The following is a 27,767-nucleotide window of genomic DNA, read 5'->3' as shown; positions in this document are numbered from 1 at the left end:
CTGGGTTGTCCAAGGAAATTAGGAAGGTGAGGTGGTGGATGGTAAAGACTTCCTGTCTGATGCCGAGGTGGATGACAACCACTGGAGGTTGTTGAGGAGCGGGGAAACATGGACTGAAAAATTTTGCAGAAAAATGATCTGGACTGCCAAATGAAATCTGGCCTGTGGTGCGGAAAGACAGGAAGGTCAGCAAGGGGGCTCATACAGTAATCAGGATGAGGTAGCAGAAGGGTTTGGAATAATGTGATAGCAGTTTGGATGGAGAGGAGAGGGAGGATTTTAGCGATATTGTGAAGACGGAACTGACAGGATTGAATATGTGGGTTGAATGAGAGAGGTGAGTCGAGGATCACGCCAAGGTTGCGGCCTCGTGAGAAAGAAATGATGGTGGTGTTATCAACAGTCACAACAGTGCTGTCAAAAGCAGCGTGGGAAGCAGTGTGGTCTAGTGGATAGAGCACGGGACTGGGGAGTCAGAAGGACCTGGGTGCTAATCCTGGCTCTGCCAAATGTCTGCTGAGTAACCTTGGGTAAGTCACTTAAGTTCTCTGGGCCTCAGTAACTTCATCTGTAAAATGTGGATTAAGACCGTGAGCCCCATGTGAGACAGGGACTGTATCTAACTCACTTAACTTGTATCTACTTCAGTGCTTAGAACAGTGCTCAATTCATAGTGAGCTCTTAACAGGTACTATTCTTATTAATTATTATTATTTGTGGATGATTTCCGGGGGGGATGGGGGGGAAACACTTAATCTATCTCAGACCCAGTGGGTGAGTGGAGATTTTTTTTCCAAAAGCATCTTCGGTAACTGTGGTCAGTAATTAAAGATCTCTAGAAGCTGAAGGAAGCTAGAAATGAAAAGCGAATATGAACAGAAATGCAACTTTGGCTCGAGGTCCAAAGCCATAGCAACCAAATACATAGCAACAGAGTGAAGAGCGCATCACCGCCACATTGATCCAACCCAGTGGGGAGACCGAGGGATGGATTTATGTGTTTTTGCGTTGCTTTTTTTTAAGAAATGCCTCTCTGACCCGTAAAGAGCTCAACGAAGATCTTGCTGGCAGCATTTCATTCTCTTTAACCTGCCCTCCACCCCGGGCTAGTTTATGGTGCATGCCAGTCAATCAGACCATCGTAATTATTGAGCGCTTACTGTGTGCAGAGCACTGGACTGATCCCCAGCTGGTTTTTCAAACTGGGACTGATGAGGGGGAGGAGGAGGTATACCCTGTTCGAAGTCTCCTGTTTGGAGAAGCAGCATGGCTTAGTGGATAGAGCCTGGGTCTGGAAGTCAGAAGGGCCAGGGTTCTAATCCCAAGTCTGCCACATGTCTGCTGTGTGACCTCGGGGAAATCCCTTCATTTCTGGGCCTCAGTGACCTCATCTGTAAAATGGGGATTAAGACTGTGAGCCCAGTGTGGGACATGGACTGTGTCGAAACCGATTAACTTGTATCTACCCCAGCGCTTAGAACAGTGCTTGGCAAATGTAAGCGCTTAACAAGTCCTATAATTATTATTATTATTACTATAATTAGTATTATAACAATATAACAATTAACAGACACATTCTCTGCCCACAACGAGCTCACATCTTGAAGGAGAAAGGTGAAAGATCAGATGGCATCAGCCATTGAGATGTCTCACTATCCAAGTGCTTAGTACAGTTCTCTGCACACAGGAAGTGCTCAGTAAATACGATTGAATAAAAATTGAATGAAAATGAATGAATGAATACATATGTTTGGCATCACTCCTTGGAGAGGGAAGGGAGAAAAAGCTGGTGAACCGATGGGTCCTGGTATGATGGAGATTTTACACCAAGCAGCATGGCATAATGGATAGAGCGCGGGTCTGGGAGTCAGAAGGGCATGGGTTCTGATCCTGGCTCTGCCACTTGACTGCTGTGTGACCTTGGGCAAGTCACTTCAAGTCACTTGGGGATTGAGATTGTGAGCCCTGTGGGGGTCAGGGACTGTGTCCAACCAAATTTGCTTATATCCACCCCAGCGCATGAGTACAGTGCCTGGTATAAAGTGCTTAACAAATATCATTAGTATTATTATGATTTTTATTTTACGGTGTCTGTGGTGGGAGCTCTTCTAATTTTCTCCCCCCACCTCCCAGGCCCTGCCAACTCTGCCAGGTAATGGAACCTCGGTAATCACATTCGGGGGCAGGATAATTTCATTTTCCTGAAGAGGAGTTGGGAAGCTGAGCCGGCCCTTCCAATGGGGCTCCCAGCGGCAGGGAATGGTTATAGATAATAATTCCAATCTGTATTAAACATTTACTCTGGGCCAAGCACTATGCCGAGCCCCTTGGGGTGGCTACCAGGTACTCCGATCGCGCACAGTCCCCACCCAACTTGGGGCGAGCTGTCTGAGGAGGACAAAGTGGAGCAGGTATCTTTTCTTCGTTATGCAGGTGAGGAAATAATAATAACTGTGGTATTTGTTAAGAGCTTACCATGTTCCAAATGTTCTAAGCACTGGGGTAGATACAAGGTAATCAGATTGACCCTCGTGGAGTTCCCCATTTTCCAGACGAGGTAACTGAGGCACAGAGAAGGGAAGTGACCTGCCCAAGATCACACAGCAGGTATGTGGCAGAGCTGGGATTAGAGCCCACGTCCTCTGACTCCCAGGCCCGGGCTCTTTCCGCTAGGCCATGCTGAGGCATGAAGAGATTTGATGATTTGTTTAAGGTGACCCGGCAAGCCAGTGGCAGGGTGGGGATTAGAACCCAGGTGCCCTGATTCCCAGACCCGTGCACAGCCTATTAGGCTTCACAGCCTCTCCAGCTCAAGTTCAAACTCGATTCCTGTTCTGAGCCTTGGGCTACACCGTATGACTGCATCGATTGAATAATAATAATAATAATGTTGGTATTTGTTAAGCGCTTACTATGTGCCGAGCACTGTTCTAAGCGCTGGGGGTGGATACAGGGTCATCAGGTTGTCCCATGTGAGGCTCACAGTCTTAATCCCCATTTTACAGATGAGGGAACCGAGGCACAGAGAGTTAAGTGACTTGCCCACAGTCACACAGCGGACAAATGGCAGAGCCGGGTTTCGGACCCATGACCTCTGACTCCCAAACCCGGGCTCTTTCCACTGAGCCACACTGATTGAAGCAGCATGGCCTGGTAGGTAGATCCCGAGCCTGGGAATCTGGAGGACCTGGATTCTAATCCTGACTCTGCCACCTGTCTGCTGTGTGACCTTGGGCAGTTCACTTTACTTCTCTAGGCCTCAGTTACCTCATCTGGAAAATAGGGATTGAGACTGTGAGCCCCACGTGGGACGGGGACGGTATCCGACCCAATTTGCTTGTATCCACCCCAGCGCTTAGTACGGTGCCTGGCACACAGTAAGTGCAGAGAAGCAGCGTGGCTCAGTGGAAAGAGCCTGGGCTTTGGAGTCAGAGGTCATGGGTTCGAACCCCGGCTCTGCCACTTGCCAGCTGTGTGACTTTGGGCAAGTCACTTAACTTCTCGGTGCCTCAGTTCCCTCATCTGTAAAATGGGGATGAAGACTGTGAGCCCCACGTGGGGCAACCTGATTCCCCTGTGTCTACCCCAGCGCTTAGAACGGTGCTCGGCACATAGTAAGCGCTTAACAAATACCAACACTATTATAAGTGCTTCCGGGATTCCGCAGCTCTCTTCTCCGAGTGACAACCGGCGCCAAAGCAGCTCCCCAGTCGTGGGAAAACCTGTCGCCTCCTTATCCAGCTTCCCCAACCTCCAGGAGTTTGCTTCTTTGGAAACGTCGAAAGAAGTTTCCTTTACTCCTCGAGGGCGTCTACCCACTTTATTGTATTGGACTCCCCCAAGTGTTCAGTTCCGAGCTCTGCACACTGTAAGAACTCAAGAAACGCCACCGATTCACTGAAACGTGCATGTGCCTCCAAGAGGCCTTCCCCGATTCAGAACAGACCACCCCCCGAGACACCCTGTCCCACAGCTGCCCTCTGCACAGACTCGACAGTTACGTAGACGCGCTGATGTATTTCTTCATTCTGCAGCTTCATTTCCATCCGGTCCCTCTAACGTCCTATTTTATCCTCGTTCTCGCTCCTCCTCCCGCTGTTTGTGCCGGTTCTTTTGTACTGTACTCGCCCCAGAGCTCGGTTCAGGGCTCTGCACACAGTAGAGTGCTCAATAATATCATGGATTGATTGATAAGAGATAGCGGCATCGGTCTCCCCGTTAGATTGCAAGCGGGAAGGCAGGAGACAGATGTCTTTTGCTTTTGTTGTCCAAGCTTAGCCAAGCACTTTATTAATAATAAGAATAACAATAGTAATGATAATTATGATACTTGTGGTATTTGTTAAGCGCTTACTACGTACCAGGTACTGTACTAAGCCCCGCAGCGGATACAAGCAGCGTGGCTCAGTGGAAAGAGCCTGGGCTTCGGAGTCAGAGGTCGTGGGTTCGACTCCCGGCTCTGCCCCTTGTCAGCTGTGTGACTGTGGGCAAGTCACTTAACTTCTCTGTGCCTCGGTTCCCTCATCTGTAAAATGGGGATTAACTGTGAGCCTCACGTGGGACGACCTGATTCCCCTGTATCTACCCCAGCACTTAGAACAGTGCTCTGCACATAGTGAGCGCTTAACAAATACCAACATTATTACAAGCAGATCAGGCTGGACTCGGTCCCTGTCCCTCTTGGGACTCTCACAGATTCGGTTCCTCTTTTACGGGTGAGGGAACTGAGGCCCGGAGAAGTGAAGTGACTTGCCCAAAGTCACACAGCTGATAATTGGCAGAGCTGGGATTTAGTACAGTGGCAACACAGGGCCTGAGTAAGTGTTGGATCAAACCCATTGATTGATCCATCGATTGATTTACTGGCCTAGCAGGAGAGCAGTTGCCTTCATCTTTGGGGTTTATGAAACGAAAACAAGATTCCCGAGGCCTTTTGGTGTTTCCCTGACATAGCCGCGGTGGAATGAGATGTTTGTTTGCCTGCAGTGACGCAGTTATCAGATTTTAAAATAATTGAAAACTCTCCTTGGTGAAATGTGACCAATTCCATTTCAGCAGCAGTTCAGGACATCATGAGCTTATCGGTGAGTCAGATTTTTCCGGCTCCTCAGTTATTTCCTGTGAATCCATCTGGTTGTTAGGAAGGGCTCATTAACTCTTTCGGGCCAAGGGGACTCCAGGTTCCCGCCACCCGGCCCCAAATGGAATCTGGTGGTCTGGAAGGATACGGTGATCCATGCTACCGTTCCCTCTGGTGGAAGCCAGGGGAGGGCGTAGCAGAGAGTGTGAGAAGCAGCGTGGATAGTGGATAGAGCACGGGCCTGGGAATCAGAAGGTCATGGGTTCAAATCCCTGCTCCACCGCTTGTCTGCTTGGGCAAGTCACTTCACTTTTATGACACTTCAGTCACCTCATCTGGAAAATGGAGATTGAGAGCCCCACATGGGTTGGGGACTGTGCCCAACACATTTGTTTGTATCCTCCCCAGCGCTCAGTACGGTGCCTGGCACATAGTAAGTGCTTCACAGATGCCATCATTATCATCATCATCATCATCACCACATCCCAGAAGAGGCACTGAGTTCAGTGGAAAGAGAGTAGGACGTGGGAGTCCAATGACCTGGATTTAGTTCCTTCCCGCTGGGTGACCTCAGGCAAGAGACTTAATCTGGACCTCTATTTCTTCTTCTTCTTCAAATGCCATTGAGGTATTTCTGACCCATCTTGACTCCATGGACACACCCTTTCGAGAATGTAATAGAAATAGTAACAATGGTATTTGTTAAGCGCTTACTATGTTCTAAGCACTGGGGAAAATACAAGGTAATCAGGATGTCCCACATGGGGCTTCCAGTCCAAATCCCCATTTTATGGATGCGGTAACTGAGGCACAGAGAAGTTAAGTGACTTGCCCAAAGTCATACAGCTGACAAGTGGTGGAGTCGGGATTAGAACTCATGATCTCTGACCCCCAAGCCCATGCTTTTTCCACTGAGCCAAGTTGCTTCCCATCTTCTGTCATTAAGTCGTTCCGGTATGTGTCTCTTTAGAGGTTTCTTGGTAGAGATAAGGAAGTAGTTTACCAATGCCCCTTTCTGCGCTGTGAAAACTGGAGTCTCTGCGGTTGTCAATCAACTTTGTCTGACGCTTTGACTTAGGCCTTTCCATTAGAGATGTTCCTATATGGCACAGTTCTAAGCTTCATCAACACACACAAACTCTCCTGCCACGATAAAATGTCGAGCCATAGGAGAGGGACCTCTATTTACTTGCCTCTAAAATAGGCATAATAATACCTGCTTCTGATGGGAATGTTGTGAAGATAAAATGAGATCTTTGAGGTGGAGAGTGCTTGGAAAATTCAAAGTGGGTTACAAATTCAGTATCTATATTTTACGGTACTTGTTAAGTGCTTACGTGTGACAGGCACTGTACTAAGCACTGGGGTAGATACAAAATAATTGGGTTGGGCTCAATCTGTGTCCCACATAGGGTTCCCAGTCTTAATGCCCATTTTACAGTTGCGGGAACTGGGCCCCAGAGATGTGAGCTCGTTGTGGGCAGGGAAGGTGTTTGACGTTATAGTACACTCTCCCAAGTGCTTAGTACAGTGCTCGGTACACAGTAAGTGCTTGATCAATTCGATTAATAATAACTGAAGTGATTTGCCCAAGGTCAAACAGCAGATAAATGGAAAAGTCAGGGTTAGGACCCAGCTCCTCTGCCTTTCCAGCCCATGCCTCTGGGCCACACTGCTTCTATTGTTAGAATGTGGATATCCTGACTCCAGTTCTGTGATTTAGTCCTGCTTTTCATTCCCCCAACAAAGAGCAGGACCCCCACATTGGTAATGAGCTCACTTTAATAATAATAATGTTGGTATTTGTTAAGCGCTTACTATGTGCCGAGCACTGTTCTAAGCGCTGGGGTAGACATAAGGGAATCAGGTCGTCCCACGTGGGGCTCACAGTCTTAATCCCCATTTTACAGATGAGGGAACTGAGGCACAGAGAAGTTAAGTGACTCGCCCACAGTCACACAGCCGACAAGTGGCAGAGCTGGGATTCGAACTCATGAGCCCTGACTCCAAAGCCCGTGCTCTTTCCACTGAGCCACTTTCAGAGCTGTGTAGTTAAAAGAAGAAGCAGAGTGGTCTACTGGCTAGATCCTGGGCCTGGGAGTCAGAAGGACCTGGGTTCTAATCCCAGCTCTGCCACTTGTCTGCTGTGTGACCTTGGGCAATTCACTTCTGAATTTCTCTGTGTCTCAGTTACCTCACCTGTAAAATGGGGATTGAGACTGTGAGCCCCTGTGGGACAGGGACTCTGTCCAACCTGATAGTAAAATTGTAAGAGCTTAACAAATGCCACAATTATTATTATTATTAGGTATCCCAGCGCGTAGTTCAGTGCCTGACACATAGTAAGCGCATAACAAATACCACTAAAGAAAAAAAGGAATCCGAAGATCGGACTTTTCCTTTTCTTGAATTTTCCTTTCTGCTTGGTTGATAGTGAAACCCGATCCGCCGATCCGTTTGCAAATGGAGATGGTGGAATATCGCCAACTGAAGGTCTCCTGGTTGAGCCCACCCCTGTCACCCTACCCGCTCCGGTACCAGGTGAAGTACTCGGTGAACACCACCAAGACGGCAAAGCAGGTCAGTGGGGGTTTAGACCCTAAGCGTGACATGGTCAGGGACTGTACCTAGCGACTCTGTTGTGTTGGACTCCCCCAAGCACTCAGTCCAGTGCTCTACACATAATAAGAGCTCAATAAATAGCATTGATGGATTGATTGATTGAAGAAGGAACCTGGTGGGTGAGAGAGGGTCTGAGAGGGTGGTACCGGCATGGGGCCCCTGACCCAGGCATCTGAGGAGTGGCCAGCCAGCGCCTCGGGGAGCCCCTACGGTAGGGTGGCCATGGGGTGGCAACGGTTAGAATTTGGGCAACACCAGGCAGGGTGGGAAATGGGGCCTGTGGGAGCTGGAGCCTGGGCAAAACGCTAATGGCTCTGGAGAAAGGGGTGGGGGTGGGGGTCGGTCCAGGGGCGCCATCCATCCATCCCTTTCCCCCGAAGAAATGGTTTCGGTCTGGGGGGCTCAGGTGTGTGGTGTCACACATGGGAAGCAGCACGGCCTAGGGACAAGAGCACAGGCTTGGGAATCAGAGGATGTGGGTTCTAATCCTGGCTCTGCCACTTGTCTGCTGGGTAACCTTGGGCAAGTCACTTCACTTCTCTGTGCCTCAGTTACCTCACCCAGAAAATGGGAATGAAAGTTGTGAGCCCCAGGTGGGACAGGGATAACCTTATAGGAACCCCAGTGCTTAGACCAGTGCTCGGCACATAGTAAGCACTTAACAAATACCCCAGTGATCATTATTATTATTACATTGCCCAGCATACGCAAGCGGCACAGTGTAACCCTGGCATCCGCCACGGGACGGGGGAGGCTGGCCACTGAAGGGGGAGTGAGAACTACAAGGCAACGTGCACATCCTCCAAACCCAGTTGTTTAGCTAGAAACTCGCTTTCACGGGGGTCTCGATTTCTCTTATTTTTTCTAAACAAAACGTAGCAGGTTGCTGAGGTGGTGTCGGCCACCTCCCTGTTGGTGGACGACGTTCTGCCTGGTTCTTCATACGCAGTTCAGGTCCGGGCCAAGAGACTTCAAGGTCCAGGTCTCTGGAGCGACTGGAGTCCTTCCCACGCCCTCAACATACAAGGTTCGTGATGCAAGTCGAGGGGCTTCTTCGGGCGGGGGGAGTCGATACCCAGGCTCATCCTTGGTTTGCGGGACAACCAAGATTAGGTTGGGGTGGATTGGTGGGCTATAGGTGCAGAATAAGAAAAGCTAAATTTAAATGACCCCTCTCAGGGTCGCACCTGGAGAGTTTTCAGTACTCTACCCGTCTCCACTACGAGACGGGGAGTCAGACAGAGGCCTATCCACTCCGTTCCTAGCTTAGACAGTGGCTAGTGAGTGGAAGTCGATCTGCTACAAGTCCAAAGTCACCCGCGCTGGGCAGCAGCAGCACGGGAGAGAGTCGAGGCAGAGACTCAAGTTTACTGCACGAAAGGAGAGGATGGTAAACCGCTTCCCGATTTTGACCAAGAAAACTCTGTGGATCCACTACCAGAATGATCGCAGATGGAGGTGGGACGTTCTGGGAGAGATGTGTCCGTCGCGTCGCTGTGAGTCCGAGACCACTCGTCAGCATAAGACAAGACAAATTTAAATGGAGAGTTCAAGTGGAAGCTCCTTGTGGCTGAGGTTCATATCTTGTGCTTCTGTTGTATCTCCCAGTGAGTCGTACAGTGCCTGGTGCTTAGTATAGTGACCGACACCCAGATGGTGCTCAGAAAATGCCGTTACTACCAGTTTTGAACTGGCAGAGAATCTTGCTTGTCCAACCGTGACGCCTAGGTGTTGCTTTTTCCACCACCGGACTCTTGGTGGCCCAGACCAGGGCTCATACTTTACTGGACACTGTTATAGGCTGTGCCTGACTATCTTTAGGACTCCATCCATCCTTGCATGTTTTTACTTCTTCCCTGGGATAACCTTGCTCTTCCAACCATCTGTAAATTATGTTAGTCTATCTGCCTCTCCTGCTAATTATGGTATCTGTTAAACACTTACTACGTGCCTGGCACTGTACTAAGCACTGGATCCAAGCAAATCGGGTTGGATGCAGTCCTCCCACTTGGGGCTCACGGTCTCAGTCCCCATTTTACAGATGAGGTGACAGAGGCACAGAGAAGCGACTTGCCCGTGATCTAACAGCAGACAGGTGACAGAGCCAGGATTAGAACCCATAACCTTCTAACTTCCAGGCCCATGCTCGCTCCACTACACCATTCTCACTAGAATACAAGCCCCTGGGAGCAGAGGATGTGGGCCTCTCTCTGTTTCTGTTCCTCCTGGGTCTTGAAATACTGCCTCGTTTCTACCTTTATTTCATCATCATTGTTATTGAGCTCCTACTGAGTGCGAAGCACTCAACTAAACAAGATGCTCTTTCACTGCCCTCAGGAAGCTTATAGTTCTAATGGACAGACAGCAACCAGTTAGAGTAGGAATAATAATAATAATAATGATAAAAAATAGTAATATTTGTTAAGTGCTTACTACATGCTAAGCACTGTACAAAAGGCTGAGGTAGGTACCTGATACTAAAGTCCCACATGGGGTTCATGGTCCTAACTCCCTCCTACCCGGATTGTGAGGCCCACTTGTATCTGCCCCAACACTTAGAACAGTGCTTGCCCCATAGTAAGCGCTTAACGAAGCCAATCATAATAATAGAAAAGGGAGCAAGGATTGAATCCCCAATTTGTAGTTAAAGGAACTGAAGGATGGAGAAGGGAAGTCAGTCGGTCAATCGTGTTTATTGAGTGCTTATTGTGTGCAGAACACTGTACTAAGCACTTGGGAGAGTACAATAATAGCAATAATGTTGGTATTTGTTAAGCGCTTACTATGTGCAGAGCGCTGTTCTAAACACTGGGGTAGATACAAGGTCATCAAGTTGTCCCACGTGAGGCTCGCGGTCTTCATCCCCATTTTACAGATGAGGTAATTGAGGCACAGAGAAGTTAAGTGACTTGCCCACAGTCACACAGCTGACAAGTGGCAGAGCTGGGATTCAAACCCATGACATCTGACTCCCAAGCCCGGGCTCTTTCCACTGAGCCACGCTGCTACAAGTGAAGTGACTTAGTCAAGGTGGCACAGCAAGTACCTGGAGGAGCTGGGATTAGAACTCAGGTCTGGTGTGCCTTCCACTAAGCCATGCTGCTCCTCAAGAATCAGGAAGAACTAGAACAGAACGGGCAATTTCCTAGATATATGGAAAGCAGCGTGGCTTAGTGGAAAGACCTCGGGCTTGGGAGTCAGAGGTCATGGGTTCTAATTCCAACTCTGCCACTTGTCAGCTATGTGACTTTGGGCAAGTCACTTCACTTCTCTGTCCCTCAGCTACTTTCATCTGTAAAATGGAGTTTAAGAGTGTGAGCCCCACATGGAACATCCTGATTACCTTGTATCTACCCCAGTGCTTAGAACAGTGTCTGGCACATAGTAAGCACTTAAGAAATACTATTATTATTATTATTATTATAAAGCAGTGGCCACATCTGCCTACCCAGCTCATGTTTATGCTTCCCTTAATCGGGCAGAAATTCATTCATTCAATCCTGTTTATTGAGGGCTTACTCTGTGCAGAGCAAGCACTTGGGAGAGTAAAATACAAGAATAAATATACACCTTCCCAGAAATGTGAATTAGTAAATTACACTGAGAAAGTGTTCCGTCTGCTTGGATCAGTCCCTCTAGACTGTAAGTTCGTTGTGGGCAGGGAATGTGTCTGTTATATTGTTCTATTGCACTCTCCAAAGCGCTTAGTACAGTGCTCTGCATATAGAAAGTGCTCAATAAAAACGATTGACTGACTGGGGGTGGGGTGGTGAAACATGTTTTGAGTTTGTCTCTATTTTTGAATTTTTGAAGGGCAAAGCCTTGTTTGGGTTTTAGAACAGCTCATTTTTCCATCTTTTAGAGAATCGCTCAGACAGACTGTTCGAGGCTGTGCTGTAATGGAGGGCTTTTGGGAGAGGTCAACAAGCCATCAGACCCAAGCTAGGCCCCCTCCTCCGCCCGCCTCCCCGCTCTCAGCGGTCGGTAATGCATAAATGCTGGTGGGGGAATCTCAACCCACACAGATAAAAATCTAATGGACGTGTATTCTCCACTCTGCTTTGAACTGCGTAGCTCGACACAGTTCCGGTTCTACCCTAGACTGAGAAAACCCAAACATCTCTGGAGAAATAATAATAATAATAATAATAATAATGATTGTGACATTTGTTAATTGCTAACTATATTCCAGGCACTATACTGAACTTGATTCTATTTAGTTGCCATTGTTTTTACGAGATGTTCTTCCCCTCGACTCTATTTATTGCCATTGTTCTTGTCTGTCCATCTCCCCCGATTAGACTGTAAGCCCGTCAAACGGCAGGGACTGTCTCTATCTGTTGCCGACTTGCCCAAGCGCTTAGTACAGTGCTCTGCACATAGTAAGCGCTCAATAAATACTATTGAATGAATGAATGAATACAAGCCAATCGGGTTGGATACGGACTCTGTACTACGTGGGATTCACGATCTTAATCCCCATTTTACAGATGAGGGAACTGAGGCACAGAGAAGTTAAGCTATTTGATCAAGGTCACAGAGCAGACAATAGAGGAGCTGGGATTAGAACTTCTGAATCCCAAACCCAGGCTCTTATCCACTAGGCCATGCTGCTTCTTAGCAGAATGAAACTGAGGGACCAAACTATAAAGAAAGCCTAGAAAGAGATTCTGAATAATAATGAGAAGAATAAATGTGGAATTTGTTAAGCGCTTACTGTTTGCCAAAGCACTCTGTTTAGCATAGGATAATCAGACCGCACAGTGGGCTCACAATCTAAAAGGGGACGCGAGGAGATAAGCCCTTTGTACAGATGAGGAAACACCGGCACAGAGGGGTGAAGTGACTTGCCAAAGGCCACACAACAGGCCTGAGCAGTGCACAGCCGGTCTCCTGGCTCCCAATTCCTGATATATTACACTTTCTACTAGGCCACCCTGCCTCTGAGGCGATGGAGTCTAGAGGTTTGTCTACAAATGAACCTTGCCCTCACGCTAAAAGCAGGGGCAAGCATGAAAAGTACATGAATTATTTAATTAATTAATTCAGTCGTAGTTATTAAGTGCTTACTGTGTGTAGAGCACTGTACTAATAAGCGCTTGGGAGATTATAATACAATAAACAGATGCAATTCCTGCCCACAACAAGCTTACAGTCTAGAGTAACATGTCCCTGCATTGTTGCACACTCTGTTGTGACTGATAAGTAAATTGTAATAGTTTCAGTCTTGTTGAGGCTAGCTCGCTGGTGGCAAGGAAAGTGTCTGTTGTACTCACTGTTGTACCCACCCCAGCGCTCAGTACAGCAAGTGCTCAATGAATATGATTGATTGATTGATTTTCATTAAGATGAATGGAAGCTTCATCCTGAAAGCAGTGAGTTGGGTGGGTGGACATTCCGACTGCTGGCAAAAAACGGCTAAACTTCACAAGCAGCGTGATTAGTGGATAAAGCCCGGGTCCGAGAGTCTAAAGGACCTGGGTTCTAACCCCACCTCCGCCACATGTCTGCTGTGTGTGACCTTGGGCAAGTCAATTCACTTTTCTGGGCCTCAGCTCATCTGTAAAATAGAGATTAAAAGTGTGAGCCCCATGGGGGACAGGGATCGTGTCCAACCTGATTAACTTGTATCTACTCCAGTGCTTAAAACTGTGCTTGGCACAGAGTAAGGGCTTAAGAAGTGCAGTTATTCTTATTTTTATTTTAATATTATTTTTATTATTACGAGCCAGGCTGCTGAGTCCTAAAGACAGAGTTTCAGAAAAACGTTAGAACGTTCAAAAACTTTCACTTTGTTTTGCCAACACTCAAACGTCCACCCACCCGACTCACTGCTTCTCTTGGGGAACCGGGGTGGAGATTTTTATAGCATCTCCTCTTCAAAGAGAGACAAGAGGCAATCTTTGAAACAGTGCGTATTTCAGTGCCTGCCACGCACCCTTAATGCATTTTGTGGCTGCTTGTTTCTCAAGCAGCAAAACTACGAGAAAAAGACCATCAGTCCATGAATCATATTTATCGAGTGCCTACTCTATGCCAAAAACTATACGTGATATTTGGAAGAGTACAGTGAAAGTTAAAGACGTAGCACCCGTCCTCAACAAGTGTATAATAATAATAATAACAGTATTAATAATTGTGGTATTTCTTAAGCATTTACTATTTGCCAGGCACTTTACTAAGCTCTGGGGTGGATAGAGTTGAATAGATATGGAGTATTTACCAACAGTAAGAGTGGGAGAAAGAAGAGTATTGTAAATTGATCATTCAAAAGACCTTTGTGTATATTTCAGTCAATCAATCGATTATATTTATTGAGCACTTACTGTGTGCAGAGCACTATAAAGAGTGCTTGGGAGAGTACAGAATAGCAATATAATAGACACATTCCCTGCCCACATTGAGCTTCCAGTCTAGAGGGGGAGACACAAATTGATATAAATAAATAAATTACGGATATGTATATAAGTGCTCTGGGACTGGGAGGGGGGATGAATAAAGGGAGAAAGGCAGGGTGATGCAGAAGGAAGTGAAAGGAAAGGAAATGAGAGCTTAACCAGAGAAGGGCTCTCGGAGGAGATGTGCCTTCAATAAGGCTTTGAAGGGAGGAGAGTAATTGTCAGATAGGAGGAGGGAGGGCGTTCCAGGCCAGAGGCCGGAAGTGGGCGAGAGGTCTGTGAGGAGATAGACTAATAATAATAATAATAATGTTGGTATTTGTTAAGCGCTTACTATGTGCCGAGCACTGTTCTAAGCGCTGGGGTAGTCACAGGGGAATCAGGTTGTCCCACGTGGGGCTCACAGTCAATCCCCATTTTACAGATGAGGTAACTGAGGCACAGAGAAGTTAAGTGACTTGCCCAAAGTCACACAGCTGACAAGTGGCCGAGCCGGGATTCGAACCCATGAACTCTGAGACTAGACTGTGGTACAGTGAGTAGGTTGGCATTAGAGGAGCGAAGTGTGTGGGCTGGGTTGTAGTAGGAAAGTAGCGAGGTGAGGTAGGAGCGGGCAAGGTGACTGAGTGCTTTAAAGCCGGAGGTGAGGAGTTTCTGTTTGATGTGAAGGTGGATGGCAACCACTGGAGTCTCTTGAGGAGCGGGGTGACATGTCCAGAACGTGTTTCTTGAAAAATGATCCGGGCAAGCAGACTGAAGTATGGACCGGAATGAAAAGAGACAGGAGGCAGGGAGACAGGGAGGTCAGCATCAAGACAGTGCTTGCATTAGTGGTAGAGGCACTTTGCAGTGTCCTCACCCCTTCCCATCTAATTGCTCATTGCATTCCAGACCCCAGCAGGAGCAAGGCTGGCAGGAAAGAGAGAGGGCAAGTGATAGAATGCTACCGACATGGCTTATCAATCAATCAACTGTATATATTGAGCACTTACTGTGTGTAGAGCACTGTTCTAAGCTCTTGGAAGAGTTCGTTATAACTGAGTTGGTAGGCACGTTCCCTGCCCACAAAGAGCTTACAGTCGAGAGGGGAAGGCAGACATTAATAGAAATAAATTATGGAGATGTACAGAAGAGACGTGGGCTGAGGAAAGGGTGAATAAAGGGAGCAAATCCAAGTGCCAGGGTGATGCAGAGGGAGAAGAGGAAATGAGGGCTCAGGGAAGGCCTAACGGAAAGAGCATGGGCCTGGGAGGCAGAGGACCTGGGTTCTAATCCCCACTCTGCCATTTGCCTGCTGTGTGACTTGGGGCAAGTCACTTAACTCCTCTGGGTCTCAGTTTCCTCATCTGTAAAACAGGGTCTGAATACCTCTTCTCCCTCCCAGTTGTGAGACAAGAACTGTGTCCAACCTGATGATCTTGTATCCACCCCAGTGCTTAGTACAGTGCTTGGCACTTCACAGACTGCACTGTGTTTTAAAAAGGAATGTCCGAGACAAGTTGATTATTACTAGCGCTTCTTCCAGCACTGGTAGGGAGAGGCGGTTGAGCGGCAGAGACTCCCTTGCTAGTCAAGGCCAGTTCAACTTCAAGCGATACAGAGTTTCTTTATATCCCGTTGGTCCAACATTCAAACGATCAGAAGAATAAAATACAAGAGAAATACTTTAGGATAGAAAGAAGTAAGACCCTCTGGCGTTTTCTGTTCAGCCTTGTTCTTGCTTTGTTCTGGTTGATCTGATACTGCTGTTAAGCAGGGCCAGGGGTCTTGATGAACTCAAGGGAGTAGTTTCATGGCATAGTGGATGGGCCTGGGAGTCAGAGGGTCATGGGTTCTAATCCTGGTTCCAGCACTTGTCTTCTGCGTGATCTTGGGCAAGTCACTTTACTTCTCTGTGCTTCAGGGATCTCACCTGTAAAATGGGGATGGAGACTGTGGGCCCCTCGTGGGGCAGGGACTGTGTCTAACCCGATTTGCTTTTGTATCCCCCAACACTTAGTACAGTGCCTAGCACATAGTAAGAGCTCAATAAATACCATAATTTTTTTTCCTTTACTCAAATCTAGCACGGCTACTCGATTTGAGTCGATCGAATCATCAAGTTATTTGACTTAAATAGCCAGGCTTAGCTTGCGTATATCACATCTTCGGGCACACCCAGAGTGGTCAAGCAAGCCTAGGGCAGAGGGGAAGTTCAGAGAGAAAAGGGAAAAATGCAGGACCTTGACCATTGTGCTTCCACAGCGCATTACAATGAGAAGCAGTATAAGCTAATGGATAGAGAACAGGCCTGGGAGTCAGAAGGACTTGGGTTTTAATCACGGCTCTGCCATCTGTCTGCTGTTTGACCTTGGACAAATCACCTAACATCTCTGGGCCTCATTATACCATTTGTAAAATGGAGATTAAGACTGTACATCCTATGTGCTCTGTGCACAGTAAGCGCTCAATAAATACAATTGAATGAATGTGGGACAGAGACTGTGTCCAACAAGATTAACTTGTCTTTACCCAGCACTTAGTACAGTGCCTGGAACATAGTAGGTGCTTAACAAAGACTATTAAAAACACGCCATCATCACTGACGTATGCTGTTGAATCATTTCTGACCCATAGCAACTCCAGGGACACATCTTTCCTAGAATGCCCCATCTCCACCTGCAAACACTCTGGTAGTGGATCCAGAGAGTTTTCTAGGTAAAAAAGCCCAAAGTGGTTTACCATCACCTTCTTCCATGCAGTCAACTCGAGTCTCTACCCTTGACTCTCTCCCGGGCCACTGCTGCCAGGCACAAGTGAGTTTTGACTTGTAGCAGATTGCCTTCCACTCACTAACTACTGGCCAAGCTAGGAATGGAATGGGTATGCCTCCGGTTGACTCTCCCTCCTATAGCCGAGACTGGTAAAGTACTGGAAACTCTCCAGGTGCCATCCTGAGCAGGGCCATCATCATTACCAGCGCTATAATCAACTTCTCTCAGTCCTGAAGTCTCTGTGCCCTGTCTGAGGCGTGTCCTTTCCCCATTGAGGCGATTCATCTAAAAATGTCTTCTTCCCTTGTTTCCCTCTTTCTCCTCCCGTACTACAGAAGTCATGTACTTCCCCCCTAAAATTCTGGCAAGTGTTGGCTCCAACGTTTCCTTTCGCTGCGTTTATAACAACCAAAACGAGAGCATCTCTTCAAAGAAGATTGTCTGGTGGTTGAATTTAGCCGAGAAAATCCCCCCGAGCCAGTATCAGATCAGGAACGACCATGTGAGTGAAGTAACCCTCCTCCACCTGAACGCCACGAAGCCCAGAGAAAAGTTCATGTACCACGCGGTGTACTGCTGCCATGACAACGAGTGTCATCACCGCTACGCTGAACTGTACACAGTAGGTAAGCCTCCATGCTTTTTTGGCAAGACGGTCGATCCAGCGGAACCTCCAAAAAAAAAAACTGTGGTACTTGTTAAGCGCTTACTAAACAACTGTTCTAAGCGCTGGGTTAGATTTAACCAGTTAATCATGTGGGGACATTCCCTGCCACACGTGGGGCTCACACTCTTAATCCCCATTTTACAGATGAGGGAACCGAGGCCCATTCATTCATTCAATTGCATTTATTGAGCGTTTACTGTGTGCAGAGTACTGTACTAAGCACTTGGGAGAGTACAGTAGAACAATAAACAGGTACTTTCCCTGCCCACAGTGAGCTTACAGTCTAGAGGGGGGAAGCGGATATCAATACAAATACATAAATTACGGATATGCAAAAAGTGAATGAAGCGACTTGCCCAAGGTCACACAGCAGACGTGACGAAGCTGAAATTAGAACCCAGGTCCTTCTGATTCCCAAGCCTGGGCTCTATCCACTAGGCCACACCAGTTCTTTACAGGTGACCCCAATGGCCCTCTGATACTTAGAACCTGGGGATACATGCTCCACCTTTAGCTCGACAAACCCCCAAACTCTGGAAGCTCCAATATCTTCGGGATAAGTCACTTCCTCTGCCCATGCCTTCCTCCGCTCTACCCACCCACCCCGCCCTGCACACTGGGGGCACCTGCCCCACTCTTGCTACAGTTAGGGACCCAAAGACCCTCCTCTGGCACAGGGTAGCATCAAGAGGGTGCAAAGGGAAGAGGTAGAAAAAGGGCTGCGAGCAAGGGGGGAGAGGGATGGTGCCATTCACCTGTGCCGGACATACATCCCAAGCAGGAAGATGTACCAGGCCACCCAAGGAGGACCCCCAAATCATCAGGTAACCACATTACCTTAGGATCGAGTCACACTTTTAATTTCTTTCCCAAACCCAACAATAGTTTAGTGTTGTCAAGCATCCCGGTAGAACCTATCGTTTGTCCAGAGCTTTGAGAACAGATCCAAATTTTATAACACACCTATTTCTGGAAAAAGACCCCCGCGGTGAATCAGCCACATTTTCTAGGAACTTAGCCCTACTATATTAGGGGGTGTCTGGTATTCTGAATTCCAGTTAAATACTGAAAGTCTTTATTCTCCTGAAACGTTCTGTGCCATTTCCCTTCACAATGTAATTTGTTTCAAATAGATGTCAACATCAATATCTCATGTGAAACCGATGGCTACCTAACAAAAATGACCTGCAGATGGCCTGTGGACCCAAAGACATTGCTTACCGGAAGTACTTTGCAGTTACGATACTATAGGTGTGTATCTTTTATCTTTTGGCATCAAACTTCTTTTTTCTAAGTTACTTTTGGAGCAGTAGGTCCATGGACTCTATTCTAGTCCATGGGTAGAATTAATTTTTAATTAATGGCAAGTCAACCCAAATCTCTCCTGTGAATAATTTTCTTTGAGAAAATCCTGTGGCTTTTCCCCCCTCCTCAAAAATCTCCAGTGGTCACCCATCCACCTCCGATTCAAACAAAAACTCCTCACCATTGCCTTTAAAGCAGTCCATCACCTCAAAGCCTCCTACATCACCGTGCTTCTCTCCTTCTACAACCCAGCCCACACACTTCGCTCCTCTAATGCTAACCTTTTCACTGTGCCCTGATCTCGCCTGTCTTGCCGCCGACCCTTGGCCCACGTTATACCTCTAGCCTGGAATGCCGTCCCTCCTCAAATCCACCAGTCACTCTCCCCACCTCTCCACATCTCCTCCAAGAGGTCTTCCCAGACTAAGCCCCACTTTTCCTCATCTCCCACTCCCTTCTATGTCGCCCTGACTTGCTCCCTTTGCTCTTCCCTGCCCCCGCAGCCCCACAGCACTTATATATATATCTGTCATTTTATTTATTTGTATTAATGTCCGTCTCCCCACCTCTAGAATGTGAACTTGTTGTGGGCAGGGAACGTCACTATTTATTGTTGTACTATACTTTCCCAAGTGCTTAGTACAGTGCTCTGCACATAGTAAGCACTTAATAAGTACAACTGAATGAATGAGTGAATGGATGGATGAATGAATGAATAAGAAACTCAGTGGCAAAACAAGAAGATTTGGGACTAGGTAAAAACATTTATTTTCCATTAAAACCAATTGAAAATATGTACCTGCATAATGAATGGAAGGCACTGGACTAAGTGCTGGGAAGTATGATAAAAATACAGATGTATTCCCTCTCCATAACAGGCTTACGCCCTAAAGAGGGGGAGAAACATAGAAATACGTACAAACAGGGGAACAGAATAAATAAAATTGAATGTTCAGTCAACTATAGAGGTATACACCTGCTGATGATGGGTATAAACCACTGCCAATTTAAGTGCCAGAGTTGTTTGAGAGAGCAAGAAACAGCTTGAGAAGCAATGTGCATCTGGATTCTAATCTCAGCTCTGCCACTTGTCAGCTGTGTGACTTTGGGCTAGTCATCTCACTTCTCTGTGCCTCAGTTACCTCACCAGTAAAATGGGGATTTAGACTGTAGAACAGGGACTGTGTCCAACCTGATTATGTTGTATCTGCACCAGTGCTTAGTACAGGGTCTGGCACATAGTAAGCGCTTAACAAATGCTATTAAAAGAAACATGAGTTTTGATTATTTTGGATTCTCCCAAGTGCTTAGTGCAGTGCTTTGTGTTCAGTAGGTGATCAGTAAATACCATTGAGCCTTTTTTGAAGTCACGTACCATTACTATGAAAAAAAATCCATGCATCGATCAGTCCATCAGTAATGTGGATTTACTAGGAGAGTACCACACCACGTAAATATATGTACATATTTATTATTCTATTTTATTAATGATGTATATATATATATACTATTTATATTGATACTATTGATGCCTGTCTACTTGTTTTGTTTTATTGTCTGTCTCCCCCCTTCTAGACTGTGAGCCCGTTGTTGGGTAGGGATTGTCTCTGTTGCCAAATTGTACTTTGCAAGCACTTAGTACAGTGCTCTGCACACTGAAAATGTTCAATAAATCCGATTGAATGAATGAATGAAGAGGAAAACACAGTCGCTCCCCACAAGGAGATGCTTACAGTGTAGTGGAGGAGGCAGGCATCAAATAATTTACAAATGGGAAGAAGTTACCAGTGGCTTTTTTATACCATATATTAGCTTTGCATCCCCAGGCCCTGCATCCACCAGTGTGGCATCCTCCGATATTGCATCTGCCAGGGTTGAAGAGCACGCTTCCATTTCAGCTGAACAATAGACTAGACTGGGGCTTGCTGGGATTTTTCGGAGTCCATTCTGGTTAAGAACCCAGTCTTCCCGGTGCCTAAGTTTAATTCGAGGTGGCCACTGAGAGGATTAAAGAATGCCAAATATCTCCCCTCTAGACTAAAAGCTCCTTCTGGGAAGGGAACATGTCTATCAACCCTCTTGTATTGTACTCTTCCAAGCACTTAGTAATAATAATAATGATAGTACTTATTAAGCGCTTACTATGTGCCAAGCACAGTTCTAAGCGCTGGGGAGGATACAAGGTGATCAGGTTGTCCCACAAGGGGCTCACAGTCTTAATCCCCATTTTACAGATGAGGGAACTGAGGCACAGAGAAGTGAAGTGGCTTGCCCAAAGTCACACAGCTGACAAGTGGCGGAGCAGGGATTAGAACCCATGACCTCTGACTCCCAAGCCCGGGCTCTTGCCACTAAGCCACGCTGCTAAGCCACACAGAGTACAGAGCTCTGCAAACAGAAAGTACTCAGTCAAGACTATTTGTTGGTTATCTTACCCGCTGTGTGAGCTAGGCCAAGTCACTTAGCTTCTCTGTGCCTCAGTTTCCTCAACTATAAAATGTGGATTTTTATTTTTATTATTATAACTGGGGTATTTGTTAAGTGCTTACTATGTGCCAGGAACTGAACTAAGCACTGGGGTGGATACAGGCAAATCAGATTGGAAATAGTCCTTGTCCCACGTCGGGCTCAATACCTCCCTTTTACTTTCACTGTGAGCCCCTGGCGGTCCCTGATGATCCACGTATCTACCGCAGAGCTTAGAACAGTGTTTGGCACATAGTAGGTTTATTATGTCTCTGCTCCCGTGGCCCACCTGGATTCAGTTCCCGGTAGGCCTCAGTTACCTCTTCTGGAAAATGGGGCTAAGAAGGTTACACTCCTTCCCCCACAGAGATGTTGCACTTTCCAAAACTCAAAGGCAGTTCATGGGGCTGGTCAGGTGACGCGAAAAGCAGAGGTGTCGGGAAGCTGCCTTCTCCTGGGTGCTTTTATTGTCGACGGGGTTCCGAGGATGACTCCTCTCTGACGGATGCCTCTCATCTCTCTTCAAGGAGCAGTCTCTACTGTGCTGACTTTCCCAGCGCTCACCACGCCACAGATGCAAAGGATTGCCGTTTTCAGGACGAAGGTTTTTACGAGTGCACATTTCAGCCCATCTACCTCTTGTCGGGATACACCATGTGGATAACGATTAGTCACCCATTAGGGACCCTGGAATCTCCGCAAAAGTGCGTGGTCCCCGACTCTCTGGGTAAGCACAGCCTTCTCTTCTGACTTCCTTTTCCAAGAACAGGTTTGGACGGCACATCTATCGGGGCTAATAGTGGCCACTGGGGAAAAATGTGTTCTCCCTGCAGGAAGATAAATAGACATCACCATTCTGAACTTTCCAATCATACTTTGCTTTCAGCCCCCGGCTTACTATCTTGGGGAAAGTAACTGTTTGTCCCCCACCCCGGCCCCCGCTCCTAACCTTTGGCTGAAAAATAGGTTTTCTCCATTCTATGGGAATTATCTTCAGACCATTAAGGGAAATGAAAGTCAGTACAGAAACTGTAAATATGCTCCTGATTTTTTTGTTTGTTTGTTTCTTTGGATAGATCTTTTTTAAATGCCCCCAGATCAATCCTGATTTCACCCGTAATTTGGGAACCTTGATAAAGCAATTGGAGCTTTCATAAGTGAAGGAGTTAAAATAGTCAAAGCCCAGGCCTTAAAAGATCCCCAGATTCAATGTGTGAGTGCATTTGTGTTTGTGTGTGTGTGTGTGTGTATCTGTGTGTTAATGTAAGAGAATCAGCATGGCATAATGGGTAGATCATGGGTCTGGGAGTCAGAAGGTCATGGGTTCTAATCCTGATCCACTACTTCTCTGCTGTGTGACCTGGGACCAGTCACTTCACTTCTCAGGACTTCAGTTTCCTCATCTGTAAAATGGGGATTGAGACTATGAGCCCCATGTGGGACATGGACTGTGTCCAACCTGACAACTTGTAGTGATCCCAGAACTTAGTACAGTGACATACACATACAGTGCTTAACAAATACCGTTAAAAAAAATCAGTCAATTGTATACATTGAGCACCTACTATGTGCAGAGCACTGTACCAAGGGCTTGGGAGAGTACAATACAAGAGTTGGTAGACAATTTCCCAGCTCACAAAAAGCAGTTTAGAGGAAATAGGCAGTTCTTTTACAAGCCGCCCCCCAGCCCCCAACCCCAAAGTGTGTATTTCATACTGTGTGGGCACAGCGATGCCTTGAAAGGGCTGCCCTGTTTGTACTTAGTGACCTAAATGGAGGACACTAGGTCAGTCAATCAACAAATCAATTGTATTAATTGAGCTCTTACCAGGTACAGAGCACTGTACTAAACACTTGGGAAAGTACAATATATCAGAATTATATTGTTGAGAAGGATCGAGGCTTAATGGAAAGAGCAAGGGCTTGGGAGTCAGAGGTCTTGGGTTCTAATCCCAGCTCCGCCACTTATCAGCTGTGTAACTTTGAGCAAGCTTCTGGGCAGGGATCACGTCTACCAACTCTATTAGAGCGTACTTCCCCAAGTGCTTAGCACAGTGCTCTGCAAATAGGCACATGGGAAATACCAGTGATGGATTGAGTGGAGGGCAATGTGAATGTCTGACAAACATTCCTTAGTATTAATGATAATAAGAAAGGCTGTCTTCAAATTTCTAGTAAAACCACTGCCTCCCTCCAGTATTAAAGCAGAAATCACCGTGTACACCGGCCTGCTGAATGTAAGCTGGGAGAGACCGACCTTTCCTGAGAACCATCTGCAGTTTCAGATCCGCTATGCCGTGCGGGGAAAAGACGGGCAGTGGAAGGTATAATTTTGGACTTTCGAGCCGAGTGTCTATGTCCTTCAGTGCTACCACCTATTTACGGCATTCGCAAATGCAGACCCCTTTTTAACAGGCAGCACTGACCCTAATCAGCACGTTCTGGGTACGGGATGTGTCTGCGAATTCTCCTGTATTGTTCTCTTCCACACGCATAGTACAATGCCCTGCCCTTAATAAGCACTCAATTAATACTGTTGATTGATCAGATTAATGACAGGAAACCAGCATGGAGTAGTGGATAGAGTATGGGCCTGGGAGTCAGAAGTTGTGGGTTCTAATCCCACACTTCCACCACTTGTCTGCCCTGTGACCTTGGGCAAGTCACTTCACTTCTCTGTGCCTCAGTTCCCTCATCTGTAAAATATGGATTAAGACTGTGATCCTTAGATGGGACAACCCAATTACCTTGCATCTACCCCAGGGCTTAGAACAGTGCCTGGCACATAGTGAGTACTTTACAAATTCCATACCTCTTCTTCTCTGTGCCTCAGTTCCCTCATCTATAAAATGGGGATTGGGACTGTGTCCAACTCGATTTGCCTGTATCTACCCGAGTGCTTAGTACGGTGCCTGGCACACAGTAAATGCCTAACAAACATCATCATTATTTTTGTGTGTCTCGTTTGGCAGACGTATTTGCACAGCCCTAAGGCCAAGTCCGAATCTGCCAGCATAGAGGTGCTGGACCTCTGCGTGGTGTACGTCGTTCAGGTTCGCTGCAAGAGGTTGGACGGGCTGGGATACTGGAGCGAATGGAGCAATCCAGCCTCCACGCTCATCAGGGACGTTAAAGGTCTGCCCAAATTTTGGTGAACGCACTTCGCGTGCTGTTTTTTCTGGAACCCTTTCCCCTCCAGGAGCCACTGACAGCCCGGACTTCTGTTGTGCCATTTTGCAGCTCCTGTAAGAGGACCTGAATTTTGGAGAGTCATTAAAGAAGACTCCGGGAAGAAAGCGAGAAATATCACGTTATTCTGGAAGGTATAACGCTTTTGGCTCTGCTGCCTTCGCTAAGTTTCTGCCTCTCGATTGTAAGCATTGCTACTTCATTCTTGTGAGCAATGATCCTCTGAATTCTGTGGTCCCCAAAAGTTACTTTAATTTGACAGTGGAGAAAGCACTGAGGAGCAGGTTGGCCTAATGGATAGAACCTGGGCCTGGAAGTCAGAGGACCTAGGTTCTAATCTTGGCTCCAATACTTGTCTGTTGGGTGACCTTGGGTAAATCACTTCACTTCTCGGGCTCAGTTGCCTCATCTGAAAAATGGGGATTAAGACTGTGAGTCCCATGTGGGACATGGACTGTGTCCAATTTGATTAGCTTGTATCTACCCCAGTTATTAGTGACTGGCACATAGTAAGGGCTTAGCGAATACCATAAAAAAGGCAATGAAAAGAGTAGGGGAATAGGAGTTTGGAAACCCAGATTCTAGTCCCTGCCCTTCCCCTGGTTTGCTGTGTGACTTTGGGCAGGCCAATTAATATCTTGGCGGCCTCAGTTTCCTTAGAGAAGCAACATGGCGTAGTGGCTAGAGGATAGGCCTGGGAGTCAGAGGTCAAGTGTTCTAATTCCGGCACGCCACTTGTCTGCTGTGTGACCTTGGGTAAGTCACTTAACTTTTCTGTGCCTCAATTGCCTCATCTGTAAAATGGGGATTGAGAATGTGAGCCCCATGTGGGACAAGGGACTGTGTCCAACCCGATTCGCTTGTATTCATCCCAGAGCTTAGTACAGTACTTAGCACATAGTAAGCGCTTAACAAATTCCATAATTATTATTATCTATAAAATGGCGGTAAGATACTTTCCCTCTCCACCTTTAGACTGGGTGGTCCTTGTGGGACAGAGACTCTGTCTGATCTGATTACCGTCTGTCTAATTCAGCACTTAGCACAGCACTTTAGCATACCAGCATTATTAGTATTTGGATGAAAACATGTAAATGATAGAGAAGAGCAGGAAAATATTCCATTTGATTATTCAACAACAGTGTAGAACAATCTACACTCCCATCTCCGCCAGATACTAAAGGCAATTTAAAATAAGATGCAGATCAAACAGTGGTATTGATTGAGCACCTACTGAGGGCAAAGTGCTGTCCTAAGCACTAAAACTGAAAAAGGAGTCCTGATGATGATGTTGGTATTTGTTAAGCACTTACTATGTGTCAAGCACTGTTCTAAGTGCTGGGATAGATTCAAGGTAATTAGGTTGGACACAGCCCCTGTCCCATATGGAGCTCACAGTCTTTATCCTCATTTTACTGATAAGGGAACTGAGGCACCGAAAAGTGAATAATAATAATAATGGTATTTGTTAAGCACTTACTATGTGCCAGTCCCAAGGTGACATGGCAGACAAGTGATGGATCAGAATTAGAACCAAGGTCCTTCTGACTCCCAGGCCCGAGCTCTATCCATTAAGGCACACTGCTTCTCCTGAAAGTGAATCAGCCAGGTAGATGCAGATTTGAAAGCATAACCACTCTCTCTCGAAATAGATCAGTTCATTTAGGTTGCATGGATTTAGCTGAGGGAAGAAATTAGGAAATCTGGGGCTAAAAAGCTCAACATTTATTGAGCACCCACTGGGTGCAGTATACTGTCCTAAGCACTTGGGAAGTACAAAATAGGGAGGTGACATATTCCCTAATCAATCAGTGATTTGTTAATGTGATGTACATCACCTTGCTTCTATTTACTGCTATTGTTTTTGTCTGTCCATCTCCCCCGATTAGACTGTAAGCCCGTCAGTGGGCATGGACTGTCTCTATCTGTTGCCGATTTGTACATTCCAAGCGCTTAGTACAGTGCTCCGCACATAGTAAGTGCTCAATAAATACTTTTGAATGAATGAATGAATATATTGAGTGCTTATTTTGTGCAGAGCATTGTATTAAGCATCTGGGAGAGTACAATGCAGTGGTGTTGGTAGACATGATCCCCATCCACACGGAATTTACACCCTAATGAAAGAGGCAGGCATAAACATATTTACAAAGCAAATAATCCAAGTAAATGTCCTCAAGTGCAGAGGATGGTAAAAATAGCCACTCTCATCCACAGCGTGGATATTTGAAGATCGACTGTTCGCTTAGTTTTTTTCTGGGGGCTATTACCCGTTGTTTGTTGAAACTGGGAATCGCCAGAAGCCGTCAATCCGATGTTCAACCCAGCATCTGCCTTTTGTCCATAAATAATACCACTGCTGCATTATTCTTCTCCATTCAAATCACGTATTTACAGTTCCAACTGAGGCAGCATCACCCATGCCCTGTCCTCAGATAGGACGAGTAATGGATGCTCACAGATTTTGCCCGTGAAAGGGGGCTCGGTGCTTTAGAAGCACTTCATTGGCGAGGGCTGATAGCCAGCAGTAGCCCATCCCCACTCTGTTCAGCCAGGCCCCTCCGCCCCTTGAAGTCAAAGGGTGAAACCTGGACATTCCTTGCCTGAAATTTCTCTATTTGGCCAGTGTGTTCCAGACCACGGAAGGGGGTCTGAGGAGCGACGGGGAAGGGTGTGGGTTTGAATCCCGGTTCCCCCTCCATCAGGCCAGAGCTATCCCCAAATCCCCCCGCCCTCCCTCTCACACACTTCGCTCCTCTAATGCCAACCTTCTCACTATACCTCGATCTCATCTCTCTCGCCGCCAACCCCTCGCCCGCATCCTGCCTCTGGCCTGGAACTCCCTCTCTCGTCATGTCCGAAAGACAATGACTCTCCCCCCCTTTCAAAGCCTTACTGAGGGCATGTCTCCTCCAAGAGGCCTTCCCTGACTAACCTGTACTTTCCACTTCTCCCACTCCCTTCTGCATCACCCTGACTTGCTCCCTTTCTTCATTCCCCCTCCCAACCCCACAACACTTGTGTATATATCTGTAATTTTAATTATTTATAGTAATGTCTGTCTCCCTGTCTAGACTGTAAGCTCACTGTAGGCAGTGAATGTCTCTGTTTCTTGTTACATTGTACTCTCCCAAGGGCTTAGTACAGTGCTCTGCACATAGTAAGTGCTCAGTAAATGTGACTGAATGAGTGAATGAGTCAGCATGGTCTGAGCAGATGGGAGTATAAGCAAATAGTGCAACAAGAAAAACAAATAGGAGCTCAGCTGGGGGTGAAATTGTTTAAAA

General features: G+C 46.7%; 1 protein-coding gene and 1 non-coding gene across 2 annotated transcripts in view; one reads left to right on the top strand and one right to left on the bottom strand.

Moving 5' to 3' along the window:
• LEPR (leptin receptor) overlaps positions 1 to 27,767 on the top strand; it is a 68,270-nt gene that overhangs the window by 25,285 nt on the left and 15,218 nt on the right. The window contains exons 6-13 of the mRNA XM_039914687.1: positions 7,515 to 7,660; positions 8,582 to 8,729; positions 17,189 to 17,479; positions 18,654 to 18,771; positions 21,819 to 22,018; positions 23,467 to 23,615; positions 24,264 to 24,426; positions 24,532 to 24,614. Coding sequence (XP_039770621.1) covers positions 7,515 to 7,660; positions 8,582 to 8,729; positions 17,189 to 17,479; positions 18,654 to 18,771; positions 21,819 to 22,018; positions 23,467 to 23,615; positions 24,264 to 24,426; positions 24,532 to 24,614 — 1,298 coding nt within the window. The remainder of the gene's footprint in view (positions 1 to 7,514; positions 7,661 to 8,581; positions 8,730 to 17,188; positions 17,480 to 18,653; positions 18,772 to 21,818; positions 22,019 to 23,466; positions 23,616 to 24,263; positions 24,427 to 24,531; positions 24,615 to 27,767) is intronic.
• LOC114805541 lies at positions 16,906 to 17,044 on the bottom strand. Its single transcript, XR_003753513.1, has one exon. It is a non-coding gene; the product is annotated as a small nucleolar RNA SNORA7 (small nucleolar RNA).

Source organism: Ornithorhynchus anatinus, chromosome 18 (assembly GCF_004115215.2).
Source record: "Ornithorhynchus anatinus isolate Pmale09 chromosome 18, mOrnAna1.pri.v4, whole genome shotgun sequence".
Lineage (NCBI taxonomy): Eukaryota > Metazoa > Chordata > Mammalia > Monotremata > Ornithorhynchidae > Ornithorhynchus > Ornithorhynchus anatinus.
Note: the sequence above shows the minus strand (reverse complement) of the source record. Positions and strands in the feature narration are given on the sequence as shown.